At 49.2% G+C, this 26,022-nt stretch overlaps 8 protein-coding genes across 8 annotated transcripts; 3 read left to right on the forward strand and 5 right to left on the reverse strand.

Moving 5' to 3' along the window:
• The first annotated feature begins 484 nt into the window (after positions 1-484).
• On the forward strand, positions 485-1,890 carry V8C40DRAFT_252159 (esterase/lipase family protein). Its single transcript, XM_083217328.1, has 3 exons — positions 485-1,120; positions 1,207-1,524; positions 1,613-1,890. The coding sequence occupies exons 1-3, from the start codon at positions 725-727 to the stop codon at positions 1,769-1,771; spliced, it is 873 nt and encodes a 290-aa protein (XP_083070008.1). The 5' UTR covers positions 485-724; the 3' UTR covers positions 1,772-1,890.
• Positions 1,891-1,996: 106 nt separating this feature from the next.
• Positions 1,997-6,465, reverse strand: V8C40DRAFT_281367 (ankyrin repeat-containing domain protein; the record flags this gene model as incomplete). Its single annotated transcript, XM_083221598.1, has 3 exons — positions 1,997-2,908; positions 2,957-5,184; positions 5,487-6,465. 3 exons carry the CDS (start codon positions 6,463-6,465, stop codon positions 1,997-1,999), a joined length of 4,119 nt encoding a protein of 1,372 aa, XP_083070009.1.
• Positions 6,466-7,052: 587 nt separating this feature from the next.
• Positions 7,053-7,894, reverse strand: V8C40DRAFT_252166 (uncharacterized protein). The gene has a single exon (XM_083217329.1). The coding sequence runs from the start codon at positions 7,626-7,628 to the stop codon at positions 7,203-7,205; it is 426 nt and encodes a 141-aa protein (XP_083070010.1). The 5' UTR covers positions 7,629-7,894; the 3' UTR covers positions 7,053-7,202.
• Positions 7,895-9,385: 1,491 nt separating this feature from the next.
• On the reverse strand, positions 9,386-10,443 carry V8C40DRAFT_268551 (uncharacterized protein; the record flags this gene model as incomplete). Its single annotated transcript, XM_083219972.1, has 3 exons — positions 9,386-9,879; positions 9,933-10,193; positions 10,248-10,443. 3 exons carry the CDS (start codon positions 10,441-10,443, stop codon positions 9,386-9,388), a joined length of 951 nt encoding a protein of 316 aa, XP_083070011.1.
• Positions 10,444-10,564: 121 nt separating this feature from the next.
• On the forward strand, positions 10,565-11,242 carry V8C40DRAFT_252169 (uncharacterized protein). The gene is made up of 3 exons (XM_083217330.1): positions 10,565-10,694; positions 10,756-10,825; positions 10,888-11,242. Exons 1-3 carry the CDS (start codon positions 10,678-10,680, stop codon positions 11,116-11,118), a joined length of 318 nt encoding a protein of 105 aa, XP_083070012.1. The 5' UTR covers positions 10,565-10,677; the 3' UTR covers positions 11,119-11,242.
• V8C40DRAFT_252171 (caspase domain-containing protein) lies at positions 11,074-13,414 on the reverse strand. The gene has a single exon (XM_083217331.1). The coding sequence runs from the start codon at positions 13,260-13,262 to the stop codon at positions 11,211-11,213; it is 2,052 nt and encodes a 683-aa protein (XP_083070013.1). The 5' UTR covers positions 13,263-13,414; the 3' UTR covers positions 11,074-11,210.
• A 406-nt stretch (positions 13,415-13,820) lies between these two features.
• Positions 13,821-17,638, forward strand: V8C40DRAFT_252172 (CHAT domain-containing tetratricopeptide repeat protein). The gene is made up of 2 exons (XM_083217332.1): positions 13,821-14,502; positions 14,590-17,638. The coding sequence occupies exons 1-2, from the start codon at positions 14,156-14,158 to the stop codon at positions 17,423-17,425; spliced, it is 3,183 nt and encodes a 1,060-aa protein (XP_083070014.1). The 5' UTR covers positions 13,821-14,155; the 3' UTR covers positions 17,426-17,638.
• A 732-nt stretch (positions 17,639-18,370) lies between these two features.
• V8C40DRAFT_67189 (proteasome activator BLM10) lies at positions 18,371-24,528 on the reverse strand. Its single transcript, XM_083223285.1, has 3 exons — positions 23,986-24,528; positions 18,558-23,919; positions 18,371-18,491 (listed from the first exon to the last, which is right to left on the reverse strand). The coding sequence occupies exons 1-3, from the start codon at positions 24,447-24,449 to the stop codon at positions 18,429-18,431; spliced, it is 5,889 nt and encodes a 1,962-aa protein (XP_083070015.1). The 5' UTR covers positions 24,450-24,528; the 3' UTR covers positions 18,371-18,428.
• Positions 24,529-26,022: the final 1,494 nt, after the last annotated feature.

The following is a 26,022-nucleotide window of genomic DNA, read 5'->3' on the forward strand; positions in this document are numbered from 1 at the left end:
TTAAATAAATAATTATTAATAAAATATTAAAATTAAATATAAACTAAATTTTTATTATATTTTATTTACTTTATAATTATACTTACTTAAAGTTACTTTTTATCCTCTCTGCTAATATAAACTAATTAACCTTAGCTTATTACCTTAGGAACTTACCTTATACTACCTAATATTAGGTTAGGACGTTACAGAACCTTTATCCTATAATAGATAATCTTTATATAATACCATCATAGGGGATCAACTCTGTCTTACTGCAGCTGTCTAACATTTCTGTTTAAGATCCCCTCTCTATAGAACTGGATAATGGCCTATTCTTGCCTTAATATCTGCGGCCCCAGGGATTTTTTTTAAAAGAGGTCCTTATAACTCTCTATGTTCCCGAATTCACTAGTATAAAACTGCTACCGAACTATTACCGAAATGCAATTACATAAATATACTGCCTAATAAATACCTAGGTAACACATACTTTGTTATTTATCTCATAATGCTTGATTAGATAGATTGATGCCCAACTTTGAAACCCAATGAAGCCGATGAAGGCTGCCTGTTCCGGCTAGTTACTGTGTACCTGTATTTTGTAGGCGGCTGCGTATGTCTTGACTGCCTTCTTATTCATAACCTTTCCAACTTCTATCTATGCATAGAACTTCTGGTTTAGAGAACTTTCTTGGTGAAACCTTTCGTTCTTAGTTAGTAGCAACTTGCTAAGAGTTTGGTCATGGATGCGTCAGAGCCGAACGGGCTGTGTTTACTCAACTCAGAGCAGTTCAGTAGCATCACAGAAGCGGGAAAAGCACGATGCTCGATTGATGTTGTTGCGATACACGGCATGACAGGTAACGCGCTTACCACTTGGACGCACAGCAACGGCAAGCTCTGGCTGCGCGACTTTCTGCCCGAAGCACTACCTGGAATCCGGGTGTTCACGTACGGGTATCCGTCAACCACGATCATTGCCGCTGGTCTTGACGAGCTCTCGGGCGCTGCCGACGAACTGCTGCACCACTTGACATTGGAGCGAGGCAAAGACTTTACTGAAGGCAGTACACGGAATTACCAGTTCCGCCCAATTGTCCTCGTCTGTCACAGTGTAGGAGGGTTTGTGGCAAAGCAGGTAAGCTACCTAGGTGGTTACTAACATTATGGGACAATTGTTAGCATAATTTTGCTTGCTAACACTTAAATGGTGATCATCTTAAGCTGGTAATCACAGCAGTATCGAGAATCGAGACGTATTCGAATGTCCACGACTCCCTGTCAGCCATCTTTTTTCTCGGAACGCCCCATCGAGCATCTCCAAAAGATGACTTTGCACAAATTCTAAGTAATGTGGCAGAAATAGTCTTGGATCAGCCATATGAAGATAATAAGCCTACCATTGAGTCACTCAAACGTTTGGGAGAGCCGGAATCAGCTACTGCTCTGCAATCCTTGTCCCGGCAGTTTAAGGATTACATGCGATACGTCGAGATTATCTCGTTGGTTGAGCAAAATACTACTTCGCCTCTAAAGCGACGAGTGAGTACCTACTTATGCTTCAAGCCCCAGATTCAAATCAATATCACCAACAGAAGAAGGCCATATTCAGGCTAATGCAAATTAACAGGTCGTTGATGATGTAAGTGGCACACTAGATGCTCCAAGAGAAACAATCGTGGAAATGGAGGGCTGCAATCACATTAATCTTGCGAAATTCGAGAATGCAAATGATCCCAGCTTTAAGATGATTGTTGAATACCTTGAAAAGATAGGAAATGCTTTATGAATCAGGCTGCAGTTCTAAACAAATACATAATACTATATGTCTAGTTTCAAGTAAGACCGACTGATATAATAGGAAATTACACAGATCTTGAGTTTCAATTTCAATACATATTAACCAAACTAGCCGAACCATGGTCTTTCACTACCTACCTGTACCTGTAGTTAGTGGAAGTGAAACCAAACGGCAAGTAAATGAAACCTCACAGTAGTTACATTATGACTTATTTCAATTACCCAAACGCCGATGTTTAGAGGAACTCGGTGAGTGGCTTGAGGAGCGCCTTCTTTTAGTCCGCTGTATCATTGTAGACTGCTCTCTATACTTCTCAGCGTGCTCCGTAACAGTACAATCATCATAGTCCTGCGAGTCGTCAGCGACCGCTTGGTGCCTCAAGAGCAGTCGCACAACTGCTAAACTTCCGGCGCTCTCAGCCCAGGACAGAGGAGTACGACCAGAGATGCACCGGGATTCTGGATTCACACCCTGATACCCGAGCAGCAGCCGCACAACCGCTTCATGGCCCCTCCCGGCAGCCCATGAGAGCGGAGTTCGACCGTCCGTATCCTTCGAATCGGGTAGAATAGAATGGTGAGTGAGAAGTACCCGAACTACGTCGTCGTAACCTCCCCTCGCTGCCCACAGAAGTGGTGTGCGGCCCTGTGTATCGGTGGAGTTTTGATCGACGCATGTATGATCCATCAGGAGCTGCGTTACTGTGGCCTGTCCTCTCCCCGCCGCCCATGAGAGGGGACTCCGTCCGTCGAGGTCCTTCGCGTCTGGTTCAACTCCGTCCTGTTGTAGTAATAGATGCACTGCAGCCTCATTTCCTCCTCTTGCAGCCCATGAAAGGGGTGTTTGGCCAGAACGAGACTTGGAATTCTCAGCTACCTTTGAGTGCTCTAAAAGCAGCCTCAACACCATATCGGATCCTTGCCCTGCGGCCCATGAAAGCGGTGTCCTTTCAACAACACTATCCTTTATGCTAACGTCGGCTCCATACTCAAGAAGGAGCCGTACAACACGGTGGTGCCCTTGTTGGCATGCCCATGACAGCGGCGTAAGACCTGATTTTGAAGTGCTGTTCGAGTTTACTGCCTGGTGTTTGAGGAGATGCTTCACAACTGTCTCGTGCCCTCTCTCGGCCGCCCAAGACAAGGCCGTTCGTCCATCTCAGGTGTCTTTGACGTCTGGCTTAATATCCGTCAGGGCCAGCAGTTTCTGCACCACTAGATCATGTCCTCTCTCTGCGGCCCAGGTCAGCGGCGCCCAGCCATATCGATTGTCCACTGAGTTGGTGTCAACGTTTCTGGAAAGCAGCAGCGCAACGACCTGTTCATGCCCTTCTCCCGCCGCCCACGACAGCGGAGACCGACCGTTGTCGGCTCTCGAGTCCGGATTCACACGAGGGTCGCCCAAGAGTTGGCTTACAGCTCCATCCTGCCCCAAAGATGCCGCCCACGACAACGGGGTACGACCGTACTTGGTGTCTGGGGCATCTGGGTCAACAGTTGGTTGTTGTAGGAGCAGCCGCAGCACCGCATCGTGTCCTCCGGCCGCAGCCCACCAGATCGGAGTGCGGCCCCAGAAGGATTCGGCCTCTTCCGGCCGCACGCCGTCCTGCCCGAGAAGAAGCTCGACCAATCTCTCGTGTCCTCCTTCGGCTGCCCACATCAGAGGCGTCAGGCCTGTATCAGTGTGGACCGATGCCACATCAACGTCGCCCCGGTCTAGCAGCCGCCTCACTGCTTCATCGAGGCCAAGAGTTAAGCAGGCCATTAGGTCAGTCCAGCCCGGAGGGCACACAGATGAGTTGGTTGCGAGCCAATATATGCGGAACCACGTTAAGAACCGCGGTGACTGAGTGTTACAGACATTCAGGGCCATCTGCGTCATGGGCAAATCTTCTTGAGTCCGTGCTACTCGAAGATGGACGGCCCAGTTCTCCGCAGAGTATCGTAGAAACGGATAGTCTTTGGCGTATTGGGTGATGATCTCCTGATATTTCCGGATTTCATAACCCTGCTCAGCTTCTATGACCATCGCCTCGTCTGCGAAAACTGAGAATGAGATCAATGAAAGACAAATTTTTGCTAGCACGAGATTTGACTCGAGGCGTGAAAGTGTGTGCTTCCATATGCCTCGTGAGTCGCGTAGCCGGCGCTGCGGAGAGCCTGCTGTGGCTTCTGAATCTGGTTCAACCAAAAATGATCTCGCAGTCTCGTGTATCAGGTAGATTTTTGAATCTACCACTGTGATGAGGAGGCCACATAGGTTCTTAACTCGCGTGAGGAGTAGCACTTCCGATTCAAGGTCAAGATCCTCGTACGACTCCGGCTTCTCCTCCTCATCTACCGCTAGCGCGATACCGAGCTCTTGCAAAGTGAGAGGCCGTGCCGCCCCAATTACGATATGAAGTAGTTTCCGTGCTTTTTCTACGTCGGTGCTCCTCGTCAAGATGGATTCATATGCGTCGTCGACTGTTTTAGGGAGAGATCCAATGGCTTTCTGCAACTTCTTTTCCGTTGTCAAATTTGGATTGTTGTAGATCATGTCCACAATGAGTTTCAGCCATAGATATGTGCGGTGTGTGATTTTCAATAGCTCCTTTTCCAGGATGAATCCGGCAGATTCGGGTAAGCCTAGATCAGCTACAATCTCCTTTGACTTAATCTTAATCACGAGATCGATTTCACGGTTTATGGAGGCCGATTCTGCCTCTCCTGATAGTCGAATTGTTGGCTGAGCTGTGACGAGTTGCCTGAAAAGCCGCTCAATGTCATAATAAGGCCGACAGGTAATGAGCAGCTTCAACCGACCCTGCACGGATTCGTCGCTGGGCACATTCTGGAAGAAAGATGTCAACGTCTGGACGAATTTGTCAAGCCCTTCCCTCTCGCACTCGTCAAGGCCGTCCATAATGCAAATGACTTCTCCAGCTTGCGGGTCCGCTACTGCGGTTGTCAGAACGCCCCAGAGTTTGTCAAACAGTTGAGAAAGCTGAGGCCCGTTTTCGTCAAATGCAGGCATAGCGTGCTTGAGAAGTGGTTTCCGATGTGACAGAAGCTGGTGTAAGATGGCGCATAACCCATTTACTACACTCCGCTGGTCGGGGTCATCGTTTTTGAAAAAGAAATAACACGTAGTCCGTGAGTCCGATGCAGCCAGCTCAGAATCTACCAGGGACTTTGCCAAGACCGATTTGCCGCAGCCTGGATCAGCCGAAACCCAGAGAAGGCTCGATCTTGTGCTGTCTCGCCACTGGATAAAGGTTGGGTGTTCCAGAAACCACTGGCACGTCCCGTTGACTCGGTCGGGATTTCTCGCCTTGAACATCTCATAGTTGGATGTTCGGAAGGCCTGAAGGCACTTGTTGTGTTGCTCGCGTTGGCTCTCGGCTTGCACAGCAGAACGGACTACGGGACCACAGGAGTTAGCCCTCACCTATCACGAATAATCACCATGAAAAGTCGGATATGGTGCAAGATTTCACGGAGCCGAACGATGTAGCATTGTTGGCTATCACTGGACGAAGAGAATAGTTTGGTTCCTCAAGGTTCAAAAAAACACTAGGCGCCATAATATGTACGCGTAGAATTGAAAGGAAGGGCCCTATTCTCAACAACCTCCATCGTCAGGAGCCTCTGGGAGGGCATACTCTGTGAGGAAGTGAAGAAAGTCAGGGCTCAAGGACATAGACGATAGAAAGCTCACATACCTGCCTCAGAGATCGCCTCCTTCACCGTGCGTGTGTTGGCAACTTCATATCCCGGAATGACCATCAAGAGCTCTTTGGCAAAGGCGGCCGCAGTTGCCGCTGCATAACCCTGCCACTCATCGTTTTTATGAGAGTCTGCGTAGTCGCATATGCCCCTGATGATAACACACTGAAAGTGGTTTTGTAGGCCCGCAGCCTCCATCTCGAAACATAGGACACCACCAAGGGCTTTACTGATCTTATCTCTCTTCACGCCGTCCTTGATTACTTTGTTTCCTGACGCGATCGTGCCATAGTGCACAGCCGGCACGTCACGCGGACTTCGGCGTTGGCCCTTGGTGGGATCGCAACCGTCGCAGGTCTCATTATCGTTGACATGATCATACTCGGCGTCAAAAAGAACGTCCGTCATTCTAGGTTGAAGCGTGTAGCTAGATAGTTTAGGGTACTTCGCCACCATGCTTGCAAGGTATGTTGCTACTTTGCTATCTTCGAGGTCGTGCGTAGACTTCAGCTTGGACAGAGCGGACATGAGAACCGCAGGCGGTCGGTTCAGTGACCCCGTCCGCTGAAAGCCACCTCCTTTGATCGACTTGCCAAAGTCCCATTGCAAGACGCCCCCGTGCTGTTGTCCCGGCATGCTTACAACCACATCACCGAGTTGCAGGCTCACCCGTGGGCTAGGCACGCCTCCGCCGATGCCGACCATCAAGCCGAATCGGATTGACCTGAAGGTCATTGGCATACGACTAGCGACTGTGGCAGCCGAGTTATTCCCAATGTCCCCAAGGGGAAGACACGCGATGGCGATGTTGTGGACGCCAATGCTGCCGAGGCAGTAGATGTTGTGATCACCAGGTGGGATTGGCAAGTCAGGGTGAACTTCGTCTAGCATAGCCCGCGCGGCCGTCATCTCCTTTGACAGCGCACAGATCCATCCAACCGTGTAGTCGTCGTGCGTCAGGATTCGGGAGTCCATGGTGAGTTGTTATGTAAGGTGCCTAGGTAGAGATAATGTGGTAAGATATAGCCCAAGAGGCCAAGATGTAACATAAACGTAAAGATCACACTCTCGCGCCTGTTCAAGTCGAAATGTTGACATGTATGTCAATTGGCCTTAGTCTTTTCCTATAGCTTGCTGGGTGAGACCTCCTACTTACATGTGTGCCTGGTGGCCGGACCGACCCCTGTTCAATCAAGTACCGATACTTTTACTAATTAGGTGCCCCTATTTACAACACGAAGACAAGAATAGAATTAAGAATCATTCAAAGCTTGTGAAAGACCAGGAATTTGTGTCCATGGGGAGAAGGGGGGCTTTTTTTTGCTTGTGTAACACTACAGGTACTGAAGGATTACTGTAGTGTCCATAATATATACATGTATTGTCAAGGTACATGTGTTTTTGTTGGGCTCGATTGGGCATTGATTACCAGGTACCTTACCTGCCGGGCAAGCTTTCTTCACGTACAGAGTTCGTTTTGGATAACACATAAGAAGCTAATCATTTCAGATTATTTAAGAATGGTCTAGATAATACATGCTAATATGCATAAGTATATATTTCTCTATAGTAATGCGCTATGGAAGCCATAATGCACATTGAAGCATATAAAGCGAAGAGAGCATTAAATCCTAGCTGTTTCCGATGTTGACTGCGATTAGATGCAAGCCAACAGATACGTAGAGTGCGTATATCCATTCTGAGTTCCATGGTTACGCCTTGTGAGAGGATTCAGTGCCATCGGCGTCAATTTCGTCTTCGGGCCATGAGTTTCGGATGATCCATGGGCTTTTGGTCGCCCATTTGGCAGCTGGTTCTTTCCATTGTATCCCGCAAGAGGAACAAAGCACCGAATCGTGTGGCTGAGACTCCATACCAGCTTTGAGTGCCTCGATAATAAAAGTTTTGGAATGGTCGCCCTTTTCGAGAGCTGTATATATTATATCGTCGAATCCTCCAATCTTGCCACAGGTACTGCAGAGAGGCTTTGGACCATCGAATCTGAAGCCACGGACGCCCAAGGAGGACCACTCAACACCGAGAAGTTGCTCGAGCTTCACAACTTCAGCATCCTCAACGGACCAAAAGTGGGTGTCAGGTACTTGCTCGGCGACGTCCTCGGGGAGAACAGCAGCCATATTCAGGAGCGTTCAATGGGAGAAAAAAAGAAAGAATTCTTGCGTTATCTCTAGTGAAATGTTGAGAAAAGAAGTTTGAATATTATCTGAAGAGCTTAATTCGAAGTCTCTGACGAGAGGACCATTTACACAGATATATATATTTACCGGAGGCACATGCTTTATGAAGTATATTCGTGGGCTACAAGAGCTTCATAGGTATCTTGTTACGGATATCGCCATTGTTATTTACCGAAGTTTTACTGAGGTAGGAAGCAGATGATGAGATACATGATGATTGGCTGTGCAGTCACCGAACTGTCACTGAACTGTCACTAAACTGTCACTGAACTGTCACCGAACTTATATCAAGGTGGACACCATGCAAGTCAAAGACAAGAATTTAATTGGCAGCCTGGTCCAGCGCTCGAACGATTGCATGCAAGTTGACACATGGTCTTCCTTCCTTTAGTCCGCGTGACTCTTTAGTATGTGTTCTAGGCCTAACTCCAATGTATTTAGGTAGAGATGCATAATATCAGGCAACCAAGTCTGTTGCACTGCTAGCCCTTTTAGGGGCCCGGAGACGAACACTTTAACCCTGATGTAAATAAACCACTTTCATATAAACTAGTGATACAACTTACAGTATTAAAGGAATTGTATCAGAATATATTTAAAGATGTAGATACTATACCGTCTTTTAACCTTAGCTACTACCTTAAGTATTGTCAGCACAAAGAGAAGAGTAGAGAAGTTAAAGAAGGGAATAAGCAGTAAGTTACTAAGCTACAGTCCTGCAGCTAGATATTCAATAATACCTGTATATATCTCTGAACCTTCTCAAACAAAAGGGAAAACCTCTCCTTTCTTTTATCCCCTTTCAAGCCCAAAAGTCATGGCTCAAACCTAGGCGCTCCATTTCAGCGCTCTAGCTTCTAGGCGCCTGACAGTCATTTGAGAGCCTTTCAATGTTCTCATACCCTTCTTCTTTTTAGGCGACGCATGCGCATAAACAAGAAGCATGCACTAGATTGAAAGATCGAAGCGTCCCAAGTTACACAACTTCACTCTTTCGTATACTCTCCAAAATAACTCCATTTATTTCCCCTCTTTTTAGGCAGCAATGAAACACCCACATGGATTTCATTATGCGGCTTATACACGACAGCCTCAATCAGTCAAGACTTTCATGTACATTCAGAAAAGCACCTCCCTCAAGTCTATCTATTCATCACAATCTACCGCATCATATATAACGCCACCTGGCTTAATTGCGGGTGTATTACTTCACTTTTACCATAGCTTAGTGCTTTTGACAGGAAACTATATCCGATAGCAGCATAGAACACTCAACGATACTACAACTACTAGAGAGGATCAAGATACGCAAGTCATATCAGCGGATAGCTGCTTTAGGGCATTCCAATAACATTCGCAGTGTATGCAAAAGCATATTTGACGAAAAGATGTAATAACTTATTAAATTATATACTTTTGTCTCTGCGATTAAAGAAGTCTTCTGGACTAGACTTTTGTCTTTGCGGGCTATGAAGTAGAATCATCCCAATCCCATTTTTTCATCTTTGCATTAACGCACTTTAATATTCATAACATACCAACCTAGGATACGTAATAAGTCAATACAGCTCGGCCCCTAATTCGACTCTCCCCCTGTGCCTGAGATAAACACAACCAAGACAGTAGTATAACTACATTCCAGTAATATCTTAATTAGTCATGTGTAGCTATAACTAACTGGATCAATGGAAGAGAACTCACGTTGCGCCAGCTATGATCAGGTCAATGGCTCTGATTTTAGTAAGACAAGATAAAGCGGCAATAAATCCAGTTGTTGCAAAGACGACGATAACCAACCTCGCAGTCAGGCCGTCTATAAAGTTGCAGATAATAACGGGAGTGAGAAGGAGGACTGTAATAAGAGGCACCAGGAAGGCTCGCACTGCTCTCTTTATTAATGACGGCGGGAAGATGTATATGGCTGGTTCGAGCGAGTTGTCAGGCTCAGCTCCAGCCGCGGTGAACCATTTGTTGTAATAAAAGGCGATATATTCCGCCAAAGTCTCTAGCCATGAAATTATATTATCCTCTGGTTCAGTCAGGGTGAGAATATCTTCCCGGTGTTCTAGGTAAGCCGTTTCAGCCCGTGCTATCGAGCCTTTGCCTTCGACCCAGTTACAGAGATTTGACACAGGGCGGGCCGGGGCGGTGCTGAGAGTTAAAGCTCGCTGGTGTCTTTCCAGAAATGCATCTATAATGCTGTCAGTCATTTCAATGAGTCTCAGGAGAATAGACCAGAACTACCGTAGTCGGCTAATGCGTCATCGATCTCTGCGAGGACTGCACGTCTGTCTTTATTTTTATCCACCCGACAGCTGCCCAATGACAACATAGCTTTCTCATTGCGATCAATTTTCTCTAATTGACTTTCTAAGAGGGATAGCCTATCTTGCTTAAGCAAAAGTAGGCGCGTGCGCATGATGGTAAAACGGCGACAGATGTGGAATGAGTCGTGAGAAGCAACAAGCGCCGAGAATTGGGGGTATCCTGAGGGGAAGTCTTCGACTACTGATGGTCAGCACCACAGCGAATGACATCTAAATCGTTGACATTCTATACTCTGCCTGGTCGTCTGCCTGGCCGTCTGCCTCGGAGTCACGTCGCAGGCGTCTTCGGTGGCAGTGCCAGTCTTGATGCCTGTTTTGATGCATGATGATAGCCAATTGAAGCATCTAATGTGCCTATGTGGCCTGGAGGACGGTCCGCCTTGTTCGCTTTGCTCGCCTAGTTCAAGGTCTCTCTTGGATGATTCCATGGCGTTTTCAAATGAGTAGTTGAAGCGCAGAGCTCAGATGCTCAAGGTGGGAGGCGTTGGGGGGATATAAGGCCTTAATACCTGTACCCTGCATGCATGTGTGTATATGTATATAAGGTGGGACAGACAGTGCTTTGCATGCTGCCGCCCAACTGCCTTTGCTACTTCCCATTCAATCACCCAAGTCAGCACAGCAGGTTATAAAATCTGCAATTGCAGTAGCTCGCATTTACCATGGACTCGAACAAAGAGTAAGACTACCTATAAGTACTATCTCGCATAGACTTAGCACTATTCTAACATTCTTTGCAGATCGGATTCTGTTCCCGACTTTACATTCCCTGATGATGGGGGCCGCCCACACATTGAGAAATCCTCTTCTGTAAGAAAAGCCACCCTATGTACTTTCTGTATCACGTCCCATATATCCCTAACAATGAGAAGCCACCTAAATTCCGACCGAATGATCAAGTGGAGCTTTATGATTCCAAACTCAATGAATGGACCGGTCCCTATTTTGTGTCTCAACATGAACTCAAGTATACACTTGACAATGGCCAGCAGGAAGAAAGACGACAGTATAAACTCTGCAATGACCAGCAGGAAGAAGTGAATGATGGCAATTGGGTTGGAGAAAATGACCTGCGGCTGTATGACCCGTTCGAGGACAGGTAGAGTGCTAATGTACCTGTAGGTACCTGTATGTAACCTGCTACTTTACTGGGTACCACGGTGAGGAGGAACAGCACAGAAAATAAGAAAATCAATTAAACAGTCTGTTCAAGAAGTTTCTCAGTCATCTTTGTCTTGATAATAAAGTTCCGGGTCGCCCATTTTTCATTCCCGGCATCCTCGCCGCGTACGGATCCAATTAAGCCTGTAATAAGAGCTAATAGTTCATCAGTAGCCTCGTGGGGTTGTCCACGCTTGTGCGAACCACAAAGAGGAAGCTCAGGCAATACCATCGAAGGGAAAGACGTTGCTCTGCTGGTGATAAAAACTTTGATTATATCTTCGCAGCACCTAATACCTTTCTTTTGAAGAAGTTCGGGAACCTCCATCGCTAGCGGCAGAACCTCTTTAATTCCAGGCTCTAGAACCCAAAAGCCATTGTGGCCCGATTCTGAGAGGAGATTTTCGATTTTCCATGATGGAGTGAAATTGAAAAGAGCAAAGTACAAGGCAGTCTCGCCTTTGTTCTCAATCTCAAGCTGCCAGGTACCTTTATGTTTAACCTCAAAGACACTTGAGTTGCTTGGCTCTCCGCCGTCGATGGAGGAAATTAGAGAGAACAGCATTTCAAAAGAGGTATCAGGTATCCGATTCTCAATGCCCTCGGCATACTTGAACTTGGAAAGGTGCTGTAGGGTGGCCATCAGTCGCTGTTCTGCGCCTTGAGCATTAGCCGGTATGGCAGGTAGATTAGCCATTGTCTCCTCTAATCCGTCGCGTATTTCATAGAGTCCTTGATCGTTCAGGACGACATTGAACATGCATGCCTCGCCCTCATCATCAGACGCGCGGAACCGCAAGTAGCCCTGATTTTTGATAGCTCTCGCCTGGTAGAATTGATCATAGACGCTTGCGGGGAGCCGTATCGAAATCTTGCGCTGCGAAAGAGATGTAAGTGGTTTTGCCCGCCAGCCAGTGTTGATCTCTTTCCTGGTTATTTCTGGTTCAAAATTCGCCAAATCTGATGTCAGACAGTGAACGGCATCAACTCGGGCCGTGATTGATATATTGTCCGCCTGGCTGACGGCATCTCCTCGCCAGTCAGGCGGGTGTAGCGTATAAGTATCGCCCGGATGAACGCCGTGGGCCTCTCCCGCATCCAGACACAAGCTGTTACTCTTTACGTACACGTGGACGAAAGGCGTGCTGGATGTAGTGGCAGTACCGCCAAAAAATGAAAAGCTCTTGTTCCCATAACGCATTGGCGTTTGGAGTGGCCAGGACACGTGGAATCTTATGCGCATATACTCATAAAGAGATTCGTGGGTAATGTCTACACCACGTTTCCGTAAGGCAGATAGCGCTTCCATGAGGAAGTAGCTGAGAGCTCCTCTTCGTTCTTTTCGTTCTCCGGTGTCTATTTCGAGCTCTTGTGCGATTTCGTGAGGGCCACATGCCGATAGGATTGTATAGCCATCCGGGTTGACAATCCACTTGTCTCGCGGTATAGTAGAGTCGCGAAGAGGATAGTCCATACCGCAGGAGCCGAAGTAGTCCTGATGTTCCGGTAGAGTGGCGGCTGCGATGGTAGGATCATAGTCAACAGACCGAACGCCTACGCCTCGAACGTTGCCGGTTCTCAAGACGCTTCCCGAGAAGCAGCAGTCGAGGACGACAGTGACAAGGAGTCCTTGGTTAACCATCTTCTTAAAGCAGCTAGCCAGAGTATCTCCATAAAGGTACCTTATGCCATACTGGTCGTCCTCAAAGAGAACTAAGGCCAAGTTTCCGAATTCGTGAGCAGATTTAGCACTGCTTGGCTCACGCGTGCCATGTCCTGAATAATGTATATAGACAAAGTCGCCCTTTCTTGCACAGTCAATCACTCTTCTCAGCGCCTTTATCACGTTCGACGATGTTGGCCAGGAGCCTTTGTCCCCTGCGGGAAGTTGAGAAGATGAGTCGACAGGTGCTGACGCAGTGAGCATCGTAATGTCGACGGGATCAAGCCCTGCCTCTAGATACTCCTTCATCTTTGACACATCTCTTACACAACCCTGAAGGCATTTTCCCTTTTCCTTTCTATAATAGTCAAGTCCGATCAGAATAGCCCAGCGATTCTGGGGAAGAGACGAGCTATCTGCCATAATAGACAACCGTTATGAAAGATGAAGAATGTGATAAGTATGACTGGTAAGCGCTATGGGCTGTTTGGTAAACAGAGATTTTTCTTTTATGAGTACATCGACGAAGGTTACCGAGTCTTTAGAATGGGTTACGATAAGGCGTCCTATATGGCATTGTGGGCGGTAGAGCAGTTTGCCTTGTTACGCATGAAGAGAATGCCCAATAAGGCTCACAGAGAGGCCTACATGCGTACATCCACATATATAGCGGAGTGGGAGGCACAATGCAGCTTCGCCTCTCTTGGCAGTGATAAAACATCCAATAAAGCTCGCAGAAGCATATATGTATCCGAGTTAAGAGATACAGCAGTAGCCTCGCCTCGTTAGGCAATCTTTGAATGCCCAATAAAGCTCGCGGAAGCATACATGCCTTATAAATGGCGGAGTGGGAGGCGGAGTGGGAGGCGGATTGCATCCTCACCTCGCTGGACATTAACAAGGCGTATAATAAAGCGTGCGGAGGGGTATCGGCAGCCGGCTGAGAGATATGGCAGCAGCTTCGCCTCACTGGGCATTAATAGAGCGCCCAGTAAAACTCACAGAAGCATTGATGCAGTATATAGCCGGGGTAGGATATTTGGCAGCAGCTTTGCCTTGTTAGGCATTAATAACACAGCCTGCAAGGTTTTTGGGAGTATATCAATTGCAGCTGGCAAAGAGATGTGACTCGATCAGGTGGCTTTTGGGCGAAAATGTTGCTGCAATGTAACCCCACATATAACATCTGGTCATATAGGGAGTGCCTAAGTCTGGCTATATAAGTCCATCAAAGCGATATATCTCATACATTCGCACACTTGCTATCCCCATCATTCTTTACCTTATAAAAGTCATTCTATAAGCCTCCTTATAATATGCCTCTCCTTATCAAAGAATTTCACATTGATGCCGAGTTGCTGTCCTCCCTCCATGAAGCGAGCGAGGAAGATCTCCGGGCCCTTGCCGAGCTGCATGAAGATCCTTCGAACGATGATCAGATCGAGCTTTACATCTACCTTTGCTTCTTGATCTTCCAAAATTCGCGCAATACACAAAGCCTTGAACAGGCCATCCAACGAGCTGAAGGATGGGCCGCGACGACGGCTGCAAGCCATCCAGATCACGATCGGCGACATAGTATACTAAATACATTAGTTGCTTGGAGTCACCAATCTCAGGTTATTGAGGAAGACATTGGAGCTTTGTTGGCCCCATTGGAATCGTAAGTTATCATGCGTTGAGTCCATTGGTTAGTAATTAACCAATTTAAGGAGAAGCTGGATCACAGTATTAACATATCTGAAAATAGGAGAGAGTCAGTCACAAATGAACTCGACCTTCCAATTCGCCTAGAAAGAGAAGCAACACGACTTGTACAAAGTTTTCAACAAACCGGCCGCTTTGAATGTTTAAATGAAGCTATTGAGACCATAGAACTGGCAATAAGTAAAGCGGGAGAATATACGACAACCGTTATGCTCCGTAATTTGGGAGTTATGCTTAGGATGCGATCTGAACAGACGGGATCGACAGATGACCTCAATCAAGCAACAAGTATCCTTCGCGACGCAGTTGATGCAATGCCTCATGACGACCCAAACCGTGCATTGAGTTTAAGCTACCTTGGAGTCTCGGTTCTGTCTCGATTTAAGCACAAAGGGTCAATGGAAGATCTCAATCAAGCAATAAGCATTCTTAGTGAGGCGGTTGATGCCATACCTCACGATCACCGAAATCGCGCGATCTGTTTAAACAACCTTGTAGCGGGTCTTAACAAGCGATCTCAGGTGATTGGATCAATAGATGACATTGATCGGGCAGTCGACGCTGCCAGAGAGGCATTCAATATCGCGCCTCACGACAGCCCACAACGCGCTAGTTTGCTCAGCAACTATGGAAGCACGCTTAGCGAGCGATTTAAGCGGGCGGGATCAATAGATGACCTCGATCAAGCAATTAGCATGCTTAAAGAAGCAGTTGATGCCATGCCTCATGGCCACCCAGATCGCGCTTGCTATTTAGGCAACCTTGGAGGCTTATTCATCTGGCGCTCTAATGAGACGGGATTAGTCAATGACCTTAACCAAGCAATCAGCATGCTTAAAGAAGCAGTTGATGCCATACCTTACAATCACCCGAATCGCGCTTTCTACCTAGAGTGTCTTGGAACCAGCCTTCAGTTTCGATTTCGGCTCACACAATCAATAGATGATTATAACCAAGCAATGAGCGTCGTTAACGAGGCACTTGACACCAGACGTCTCGACGATCCAGGTCGTGCTATCTTCACCGGTGTTGCAGCCTCTCTTCAGGCATTGAGTGGCCGGGCGCAATCAGAGGACGACTTAGATCGCCTGATACCAATGCTCGTTTCGGGCTGGCGTTCCGAGTTCGCGCCCGCCTACAGGCGTATAATTACAGCTCGTTTGGCCGCGTTGCATATGATGGAACGGGGAGATTGGGAGCAGTCGTACCAGTTGCTGCGAGAGGCTATATTGCTCCTTCATACCGTGAGCCCGCGATTTTCAAACCGCACTGATACGCAAAATTTCATGAGAGATACTCGCGGCTTGGCCTCATCGGCTACTGCCGCTGCATTGAACGCGGGAAAGGCTCCAGAGGATGCCCTCCGCCTTCTTGAGCACGGCCGTGGTATTATTGCAAGCCTGCTGTTAGATATGCGTGGAGATATAACGGACCTTCTGCAACAATATCCCGATTTAGCAGAAAAATTCATTTTGCTTCGGGATGAGTTGGATTTGCCTGGTGCTAGTGTAACATCTCCAACTCCTAAGGATAATTTTGTTTCTCAGGAGTTGAAGATAAGTCGACACCGCGAAGCAAATAGAGAATTTAAGGAAGTTATTGATGCAATCCGTGCTCAGCTGGGCTTCTCCAACTTTCTCCAGCCACCAGATGTAAAGGAGCTGATGGGTGCGGCAGAACAAGGGCCCATCATCGTCTTGAACCAAAACCAATTTCGTTCTGACGCATTTCTTATTCAGACTGATTCAATTCAGGTGATAAAGCTGCCCGGCTTGGACCCAGATGAGGTTCGGCGTGCAGACCCCCGCTTAAAGGGGAGTTCTGATTTATCCCCTTTCTTGGAGTGGCTTTGGCATACTATATGCCACCCATGCTTAAATGCTCTCGGCATCAAGGATGCTGTGTCTGATGACAATTGGCCTCACATTTGGTGGATTTCTACAGGCCTTCTCGGTGGACTGCCTCTTCATGCGGCCGGCATCTACAAGCAAGGATCCAAAGAAACAGTCTTAGACCGGGTTATATCATCATACGCATCATCCATCAAGGCCCTGCTCCATGGGCGTAAACATGGGATTCAAAAGCCTAGACAGCGATCTAAAAAGACAATGTTAGACCGAGCTGCATCATCATACGCGTCATCTAATAAGGCACGGCTCTATGGGCGCAAACATAGGATTCAAAAGCCTAGACAGCTACCTTTAGAGGATTCTGCTCTTATAGTCTCTATGCAGGAGACGCCTGGGCTAGGGGGGAGGGGACGCCTGCCTTTTGCGGCCGATGAAGTGCAAATGCTAAGACATATCTGCCCACAGCTTCGGCTAAAATCAATTACACCATCACGAAACAAGGAGGATGTTCTCAAACACATGCCGAAATGTAAGATATTCCACTTTGCAGGTCATGGACAGTCAGATCCAAGGGATCCTTCACAAAGCTGCTTGCTACTCAAAGATTGGGAAACAAACCCACTTACCGTTGGAGACATCCGCGATAGTCGGCTGCAAGATGATCCTCCGTTTCTGGCATATCTCTCAGCTTGCTCGACGGGGGTTAATAAGGTGGAACAACTCGCCGACGAGGGGATCCATCTCATCAGTGCCTTCCAGTTAGCAGGGTTCCGGCATGCCATCGGAACACTCTGGGAAGTATCGGATAAGCACTGCGTTGACGTTGCGAGGATATTATACAAGACGTTGCAGGAAGAAGGTATGACAGACTTAGCAGTCAGTCGAGGGCTACACCGGGCGGTTAGAGCATTGCGAGACGGAAATGCCGACGATGTGCTAACGAGAGATGCCAAGCTGGTGCGTCCTAGACCAGCAAGTCAAGGCATGACGGACTTTTTATGGACTCCTTATGTCCACTTTGGTGTGTGATGGAAGGCGGTTCGGTTTATATCACGAGCATCACTCTCATTAAATATCTGCTCTACCATCCATCTTTTTTAGGCGGAGCTCTTGAGTGTGCCTATACGGCCTGGAGTTCTTACATTCGTTTAATATTACATTTAAGATTTGCTGAGGGCCTGTCTGTCCTTGATCTTTTGTTCGCCAAAGTTCTTGAAGCGGATAGCCTGAATGGCAATGAAGCCAGTTGTATCCATGGGAGAAAAGCCTTCAAGAGAATCCACGGAAGCATCCCGTTCAGAGTAGATATTTGATGCGTCGCTGGAGCGGCCAAGAACGTAAGCATTTCCTTTGTTGGCAGCCAGCTGTACTAAACCATTAAACTTCTGCTGGGAGAGGACAATGGAATCTTCAACCTAATGACTAATTGCCCATGAACCGTATCAAAGGGCCAAAGTAGGTGCATGCACAATATCCAGTTCCAACCAATTCACCGCTCACCTTCACTTCACCGCGGCCGCCCTACAAACTCAGTCATGAACATCAAAGCACCCTCAAAAGAAGAAACAGCAACAAGCAGAACATGTAGACAACCGCACACTCTACAATGCTTTCATACAACTACCTAACGGCTAAACAACCTACCACCATTACCCATATCCCACCATCCGTCCGTCCAATCTCACCCAAATGCTCAATCCATTCCACACCAATCCCTCAACAAACAACCGCCCTCCACCAAGGCGAAATCAAATATTAACAAAAGAGCGGAGAGAACTTCCCATCCTCCCGTCTGTACGTACCCAAGTGCCGAAACCTCCCCCGCGTCCTGCGGTGTCCACCCGCACCATACTCGTTATACCATATCCCGAATCCTTAAAGTCCCCCCTTCATCCAAAGACCAATGCCGATGCCTGAATGCCTGATGCCGAATCTGCAGTATATTGCTTTGCGTCTACAATTCCTAACAACCCCCTCTACATGCATTTTTTTCCGAACTGAAAATCATGGACAAGAATAACAAAAAGTGCAATCAAGCAAAGTAGCTCTTCCACAAGACTCCTTCCAAGTCCTCTAGTTGCTCCTGAGTGAAGTACTATTAAAAACGTGTTAGCATCTTTTCTCCGTTTGTATTCAACGTGCGAATGTTGGGCAATCTTACCTTTTGATCAACGGTCCAACTATCCTGTCTCGTCTTCTTGAACTCACTAAGAATTCCCTTGGCGGCCTTGCCTACAACTCCTGGATCACCCGCAGCTCGTCGAGCCACAGTCGCGAGCACCTCTGGCATCCACATTGGAGGAGGTGTTGCATATGGGAAGGCCTCGATGAGAGCACCAAGACCCAAGACGGCAGCGTGTCTCCTGTTGATTTGCTTGTGCACGTCGACCGGAGTCTCCGTTCCGGGGAGCTTCGGTCCACGCTTAGGCATGGGGTTTTGGTCCAGCTCTGTCTCGAAGCGACGCTTGAGGCGCACAATCATGGGGTCGCGGATGCGGCTAGGAGAGCAGCGAATCATTCCGGCCAGCGTCGTCGCTGCACAAGCTCGAACTTCTAGCTGAGGGTCGCCGAGCATGTCTGACACAGTGGTGAACAATAGGTCGCGCTGGGGCTCTTCCGTCAGGAAGATGCGGCGGAAGTAAATGACCTGCATATTGACAAGCGCGCGTAGCCGTTGATGCCAGCTAGCCGCGGTTCTGCCAATTCTGACAAGTCCATCGATGAATTGGGCATCTTCTCCGTCGCGGAAAGGGATGTTGGGGAGATGGCGGTATACATGATACGCCAACTTCATGAGTTCCGGATCTTCCTTTACGTCCATCATGTGGAGCAGCTGATCCATGAATGGGGTTGCAAAGAATGGCACCAGCTGACTGCACTCGTGAGATGACAATGTACAATCCAGCCACACCAGCACAGTCTTGGATCCGGACGTGTACTGAGACTGTTCCTGCTGTCCTGGGGTTCGCTCAAGTCGCCACTTCTCGAGCCGGTCAAAGGTGTTCATGATTGTAGCCGTAAAGTCCTCCGAGGCTTTGTATGGCCGCAGACCAGTCGATGACGCCTTCTTGTTGGCTTCTAGCAGTGCCGGCACATTCTCAAATGCTTCGTAATACCTCGTCTTATAGATGATAGATATAACACGAGCAATAGCCTCACGCACGGCCTTGTAAGGATGGTCAATGTGAGCCAAGAAATCGTCCAAGAGCGGCTTTTCCTGGCGGAAATGCCATCCGGCATCAGCTATGGAAAATTCAAGCAACTGAATCTTGGAAGACTCTTTGAAGGCGGCATTAGAGTTCATGTCGAGACGGAACGACTTGAGGGCATCCACAATCTCGTGAGCCCGGCGCGGGTCCTTGGAGTCGAGGATAAGATGGATGCAAGTCAACCAGTATTGCAAATTCTCCGGGGTCAAATCATTCTCAAAGATCTTCAAAATAAAGGGCGCGGCAAACTCCCAGACCTTGTTTCGAATCTCCGGCGGATCATCGCTGGATCCGGCAAGCAACGCACCAAGAATCTCCGACGTAGCACGGTGCTGGTGCTTATCATTACCATCCCCGTAGAGCTCTATAGTGAGCCCCTTGACGTCTTCCAGAGTAACGACCGTCCGACCATAGTGCATCAGGTCAAAGACGTGCATGAGAAGGTAAACCTCATGCATGCGGAATCTGTCCGTACTGGAATCCCGAGGCTCCTGTTTGAGATACTCAAAGCACTGAGATACCCACTCCTTGGTCAGAATCTTGCCAATGTGGTCGCGCACCGCTCGCTCGGTATCGTCGTAGTTGTCAAAGTACTTGGGACGAGCTCGGAACGCAGTAAAGGTTTTGCCCCAGACCAACCATCCGGGGTGGTCAGCGTCCACCATGTATTCAGCCTCTTCGAGAGGTGACTCGAACGCATCCAGGAACTTTTGGGTAAACTCAGCGTCGCCCTTCTCTACAGGCACCTGGATCTTGTTCCTATAATCCACTTCCTTTTCAAGCAAATAGTTGTTGAAATCATGATCATAAACCGCTCGCATATCAATGGTCGAGAAGAGTGTAGTAAAGGCAGAGAGATAATAGTTTCTTAGGCCAGGGTGCGGATCGTTGGTACCGTACGCGACCAAGTCCACGAATTCCATGGGGGCGATTGTGTCGAAGCGGAGGCAAAGGTTGGTTGCAAAAATGGCACACCGGGATGCTATCTTCCAGTGCGCTCCCTTGGCCAACTTGATCAGCCAGAGTCCAAGTTCTGCCTTGGAGGCTTCCACCTTGTCTCGCCTCTGCAGAATGAATTGGTTGCGAGTGCGAATTGGCGATGAGACGTCCTCATCAGGTTTGATGGTGTCTACCAAGGAGGTGTCGATCAAGACAGTCTTCTCAAAAGGCTTCCCAAATTCTATCAGCGAATAGATGACGGATGTCCCAAGGGTTTGTATTGAGGGCTTGTCGATGCCAGCAGTCTCAATATAGAGACGTAAGGCTTCGGGGGCAAATCTCCAGTCTCTGATAAGCGTCCTCAGCAGCGACGTGAAGAACAGGGAATACATGGCCCCCTTGACTCGATCGTGGTCGTTTGTCTCAATGCTCTTTTTGAAACCCTCCAAAAGGACGGGGATAACCAAGGGCTTGCCACCAATGAGCACCTTGAGCGACGAGTCTTGTGCGCCCTGAGCAATACGACGGACGTCTGCGTACGAGGAGAGACATGACTGTGCAAGATCCAACAGCAGCCGCTTGTCCAATTCGCTCTTTTGCCGAGCCGACGCATTGTGCTTCATGCGCAGCATCTGATACGCCTCAGCGCGCTTGATGAGCAGAGGGCGGGGATAAACCTTTCTCAGGCCCTTGATCTTGAAGGCGGCAATATCGCATTTGTACAGTCGCAAATGCCTCTCCAATGGGTGCGCCGACCGTTCGATGCCAACGTCCGTGATCCATGTGCGGTAAGCAATGTACAATGTAGTGAAACATTCGACATCATCCTCCTCGTTTCGGGTAAGGAACGCGTGTGTCTTGGTCAGAAGCTCACCAAGCTGCTCGCGCAGATCATGGATGCGCTCATAGACAGGGTCACTCGGACTCAATAGGTATCCAGCCTTGTACCTGTACTGAGGACGCAGCTCTTCGTCTTCGGCGACCTCTGCAAGGGGGTCGTCGTCTCCGACATCCCCAGATGCTTCTTGTTCATCAATCTCCATGTCGACGTCGCCGTCGCCAGCCTTCGCGGCAATCTTCTCTCCCGAAGCCCGCTTCGGATCAAACATGGTGGCCATGCCGCTAATAACCAGGCGAATCTGCTGCATCAACCGGGATACCTCGTCGGACCACTCTTTGTTCTTGCCCTTTCGACTCACGGGCGGATTATCGCTTAGCAAAAGCTCCAGCTGGTCGGTCGCTGACTTGATTTGCGAAGCAAAAAGCTCCACGGCAAACTCAATCTCTGGCGGCGACGGCTGGTGCCATTTAATGGTAAGGTCAGCGGGCGTGGTAGTCTTGCCCCAGTCGGCGACATCAAGACCTCTCTCGAGAACATCGGGCTCGTACAGGGCATGGTCGATGGGGTAAGTGTGCGTCAGGTTGAGCAACAGATGATGGATGTAGTTTGAGACCAGGATAGTAGGCAGGCCACGGCACTTTTCTTGCATGTACTGCGCAATTCCGAGCAGCTCGTCCTTGTAGTTGAGGACCTCACGGCCAACGTGCACGACGGCCATGGCTAGCATGGTGACATACCACACCAGGGCTCGATCTCTGGGCAGATAGTCCGTACCAGTAGTACGGTCGGAAGCTGCGTGGTTGAGATCGATCTCGTTGCGAATATTGACCACGAGCATGGGGATAAACACCTTGAGGGTCTTCTCTGGGTTGACCTTGCAGAGGGCGTTGAGAATCCAAGCCATGGCATCACGGGCCTGGTGGACAACGTGCGATGAGACAAACGTCGCAATCTTTTCCAGTGTAATGTCGAAGAGATCCGCTGACATTGAGGCGAACAGAGGAGAAAGAGCGGCGGGCAGGGCATTTACGACGCTGTCCTCTGGTGTCCCTCCCCTCACCTGGTTAGCGTCAGGGAGGTTCTCCAGCAAAGTAAAGACTTTGCCCAAGAGGGTGATGATGAATTCGCCAAACCCGGCAGTCGAGGATCTCAAAATCATGGCCTCGTCCTCGTCTGTGAGCTCGGAATTGTAGTCAATCTTGACATTCTGTCCCTCAAGCTCCATGCGAGCCATCTCGCCCTGCACCCATTCCATGGCCAAAGTCGTGTCATGGATGTGGCTCTCTCCACTCGTCAGCGGGACGATGGGAATGCTGTAAGCGACGGCCTGGATGAAATGCAGGGTATACTGCGTCTTGTTCAAGTCGTTCGCGTCGATACCAGGGAGCGCCAGGGCCAAGAGAGCAGTAATGTGGCAGCGGTAGCCCTTGAGCTTGGACATGACGTTGGCAATCATTTGCAGGCCGTTCAAACTGGAGGTGGTTCTGTGAACCTCGACCAAGCCCTGAAGACTCGGGTAGAAGCGCTGCAGCGCACCAGGAAGAACTAGGTCAGGCTCGAGGTAGGCCAGACCCTGTAGCGCATTATTATATATCTGCGCAACACGAGTGCTCTTGGAGAAGATTCCCATAAAAGTGACTTCCCTGAGAGTACTGACGAAGCGCTTCTTTAAGGCGTCATTGATCTTACGATCCTTGGGAACTTCTAGCTCTGAGCTCTGTTCGCGGTTCCACCGGGACACAAAGGCGTCCGTCAGGTACAGAACCAGCTGAGCAAGCATACCCGACCAAGCACCCTGGTTGGAGGGGTGGAAAAAGGTATCGATGGACTCTATCAGGCCCTCTAGGCTCGCCATGATAGACTCGTCGTGCTCGCAGCAGATGGGAGACAGAGAGCTCACAATGAGTCGGGCGATCATGTAGGCAATCGGATACTTTTTCTTATCCTTTTCAAAGTAAACACCGGTTCCAGCCAAATAATCGAGGGGCGAATAGGGCGAATTGGCCTGGCCAACAGGAATCTGGGTGAGCCGCAGAATTGCCGTAAAGATGAGGTCGGATTGGGCCTTTGTGAAGATGCCATGCTCCCCAAAGGAAATGTAGGAGCAGTTGCTATGGTCTCTCGCTATCCGAGAGAACAAGTCTATAAAGGCCACATCGACGACCTTGGATCTGTTGACCAAGGACCACAGGTGGAAGAGAGTCGGGAAGAAGTCGGCTGGGTGCGATCCCACGTCCGACTCCGGGGCGGGGTGGCTGGGCAGGAGGCTGTTGAGAGCTCCTATTACGACGAAGGCGTTCTGGAAATCGTTGAGGCTGAAGAAGGGCAAAAACTCCTGCATCATCGCTAACCTCTCTCTGGGGTCGAAATAGGTGTGTGCATTGAGAGACAGCCTCAGGAGCTGCTTGGCGGCTCGTCTTCGGCTGGCCTGGTGAGCTGCCACCTCGGAGGGGAGCACGTATGCTTTGACCTCATCCCAGAGGAGCCTCCAGTCGAGGGTCAGGTCTTCGCCAGGCTTCAGATAGTGATTCTTCCTAGATTCAGAAAACAGTTAGCTGATGCTGATTTGGCATCCCACTTGCCCGCACAACCCCACGCACCTCGTCAGATTGACAGCCATTCGGACAAATCTGTCGGCAACGTTGCTGTCTATGCCAGGAGCCAGAGCCAGCGAGTAGTAAAGCTTGGCCAGCTTGGCCCTCAGGTCTCTGGGCATCTCAAACTTGAGGTTCAGCCATCCTTGGAGCTCCCTAGTCCAGTGCAGCGCACCGGGCGAGAAGTCCTCGGCCTGGATGGATATGTACAGCTGCTTGAGGATGCCCTGGAGGGCGGCATCACGCTGGGCCTCCTCCTCGACCTCAAAGGGCAGCTGGCGGAAGTATGCAAAGGTTCGCTGTCGGTATCGCCGCTTGTCGTCGTCGTCGGACTTGGAGAAGGGCAGGCCAGGCGAGGTGGCACGCGAGATGGGCTCGTAGGCGGCGAAGCTGGTCATCAGGTGCGATGCCGCACTCGCAGACAGAGCGGCCGCGGGCCCTTCATGGCTGGGGCCGATGTTTTCGTCCATCGTGGTGTTCGTCGACGTTGTGCGAGGCTGAGAAATTGGCAGCGCAAGAGAGGGGTTCGCGGCTCAAGGGGGCTCGAGGGAGAGGCTGCGATTTTGCTCGAAGCCGAAGCTCTGGGCAACGACCGTTGGCGTTTCAAGGACGGCGATGGGCGCTGAGGCTACCCATGGGGGAATCCGCAGGACGGCGGACGCAAATACAAATAAAACGGAGGGAAAGGGGATAATGGAAATGGCAGAGGCCGGTTACAGATGCAAAACGAGGCCAGCAATGATGCTGATGCTAGTTGCAAGCAGGGGCAGGATTAAAGGCACGGCCAATGGATTTCCAATGGATGGATCAAATCAAAGTGGCATTACGACACAGGGTCGTGGGCCTAATCCGGTCGTATGGGGTACCTGGACATGTGCCCAGCTGTGGCAGCTGCTGCGAGTACCTCGACCTTCTAGTGCTCTCAACGAACTGCTAACAGCTGCAACCCCAAGGCTTCAACGGCAGTCCAGCAATTTACAGGCAGCACAGCACTGATGCGTCAATGCTTCCAGCGGGAAGAGCCCAGAGCGGGCACATTAGCGGCCGCGTTAGCAGGCATCTTAGCTCCAGTGCCACCTGTGAAGCCCCGGAGCGTTTAGGCAGTTTTGGGGGTACTTGTCACGGAGCACGCCAGGCCATACTCCAGGTCCGTACCTCCGCACCTCCGCACCTCCGTACGGCACTTGGAATTGGGAACACGTCAGTTAGCGGCAGCCTGTCTCGCCGAACTGGACCCTTGCAGCTCCAAAATCACGGGGCGAGACAAGGCCTAGGATCGATGAATATGGGGGAGTTATGATGCATGCATTTATATGTAATTACTGGTTCAAGTGCAGCATGGACAGATGTATGCGAAATGCTAGAATAGCTACAGTAGAAGTGGTTGATTCACGCTTCCAGCAGCGTTGAGCGTCCCTGTTAGATTCACGCCTGCATGATTCAGTGTCGACCTATTTTTGTCACCAGAAGCCCATCATTCAGCCCGGAATCACGGGCCACCCCGAGCAAGCCGGCAGTGATTGCAAATTCAATGAATGACAAACAGGCATCAGGTGCACAGATCCTGACTCAACATTGCAGTAGAGATCCCTACAGGGTACATGTAGGCTTACTGGGGTCTCAGCCAAGACGGAACATGCAGCTCCAACCGCGAAACATGCCCTGTCTCGTGCCATCAAATGTTAGAGCCTCATATCATCATCATACAAGTGCCACCAGCTTCAAATGGATTACACAACACGATACAATTTAAATTCAACGATATATCATTTGGTAATTGGAGAGTACGTATTCGCAGCCTACAAACCACAGGCGTAAAACAAAGAAAACCACGCTGTAAACATGCCCTGTCTCGTGCCCTGTTGGAGCCTCACATCAACATCACTCATACAAGTGACACCAGCTTCAAATGCATTTCAAAACACGATACAATTTAAAATAACGAATGGTAATATGGTAATTGGAGAGTATGTATTCGCAAGCCTACAAATCAGAGGCGTAAAACAAAGAAAACAACGCTGTTGATGCTAATGTCCATGTCTG

The sequence above is a fragment of the Trichoderma camerunense genome (genome assembly GCF_050948025.1).
Source record: "Trichoderma camerunense strain CBS 138272 chromosome Unknown V8C40scaffold_16, whole genome shotgun sequence".
Classification (NCBI taxonomy): domain Eukaryota; kingdom Fungi; phylum Ascomycota; class Sordariomycetes; order Hypocreales; family Hypocreaceae; genus Trichoderma; species Trichoderma camerunense.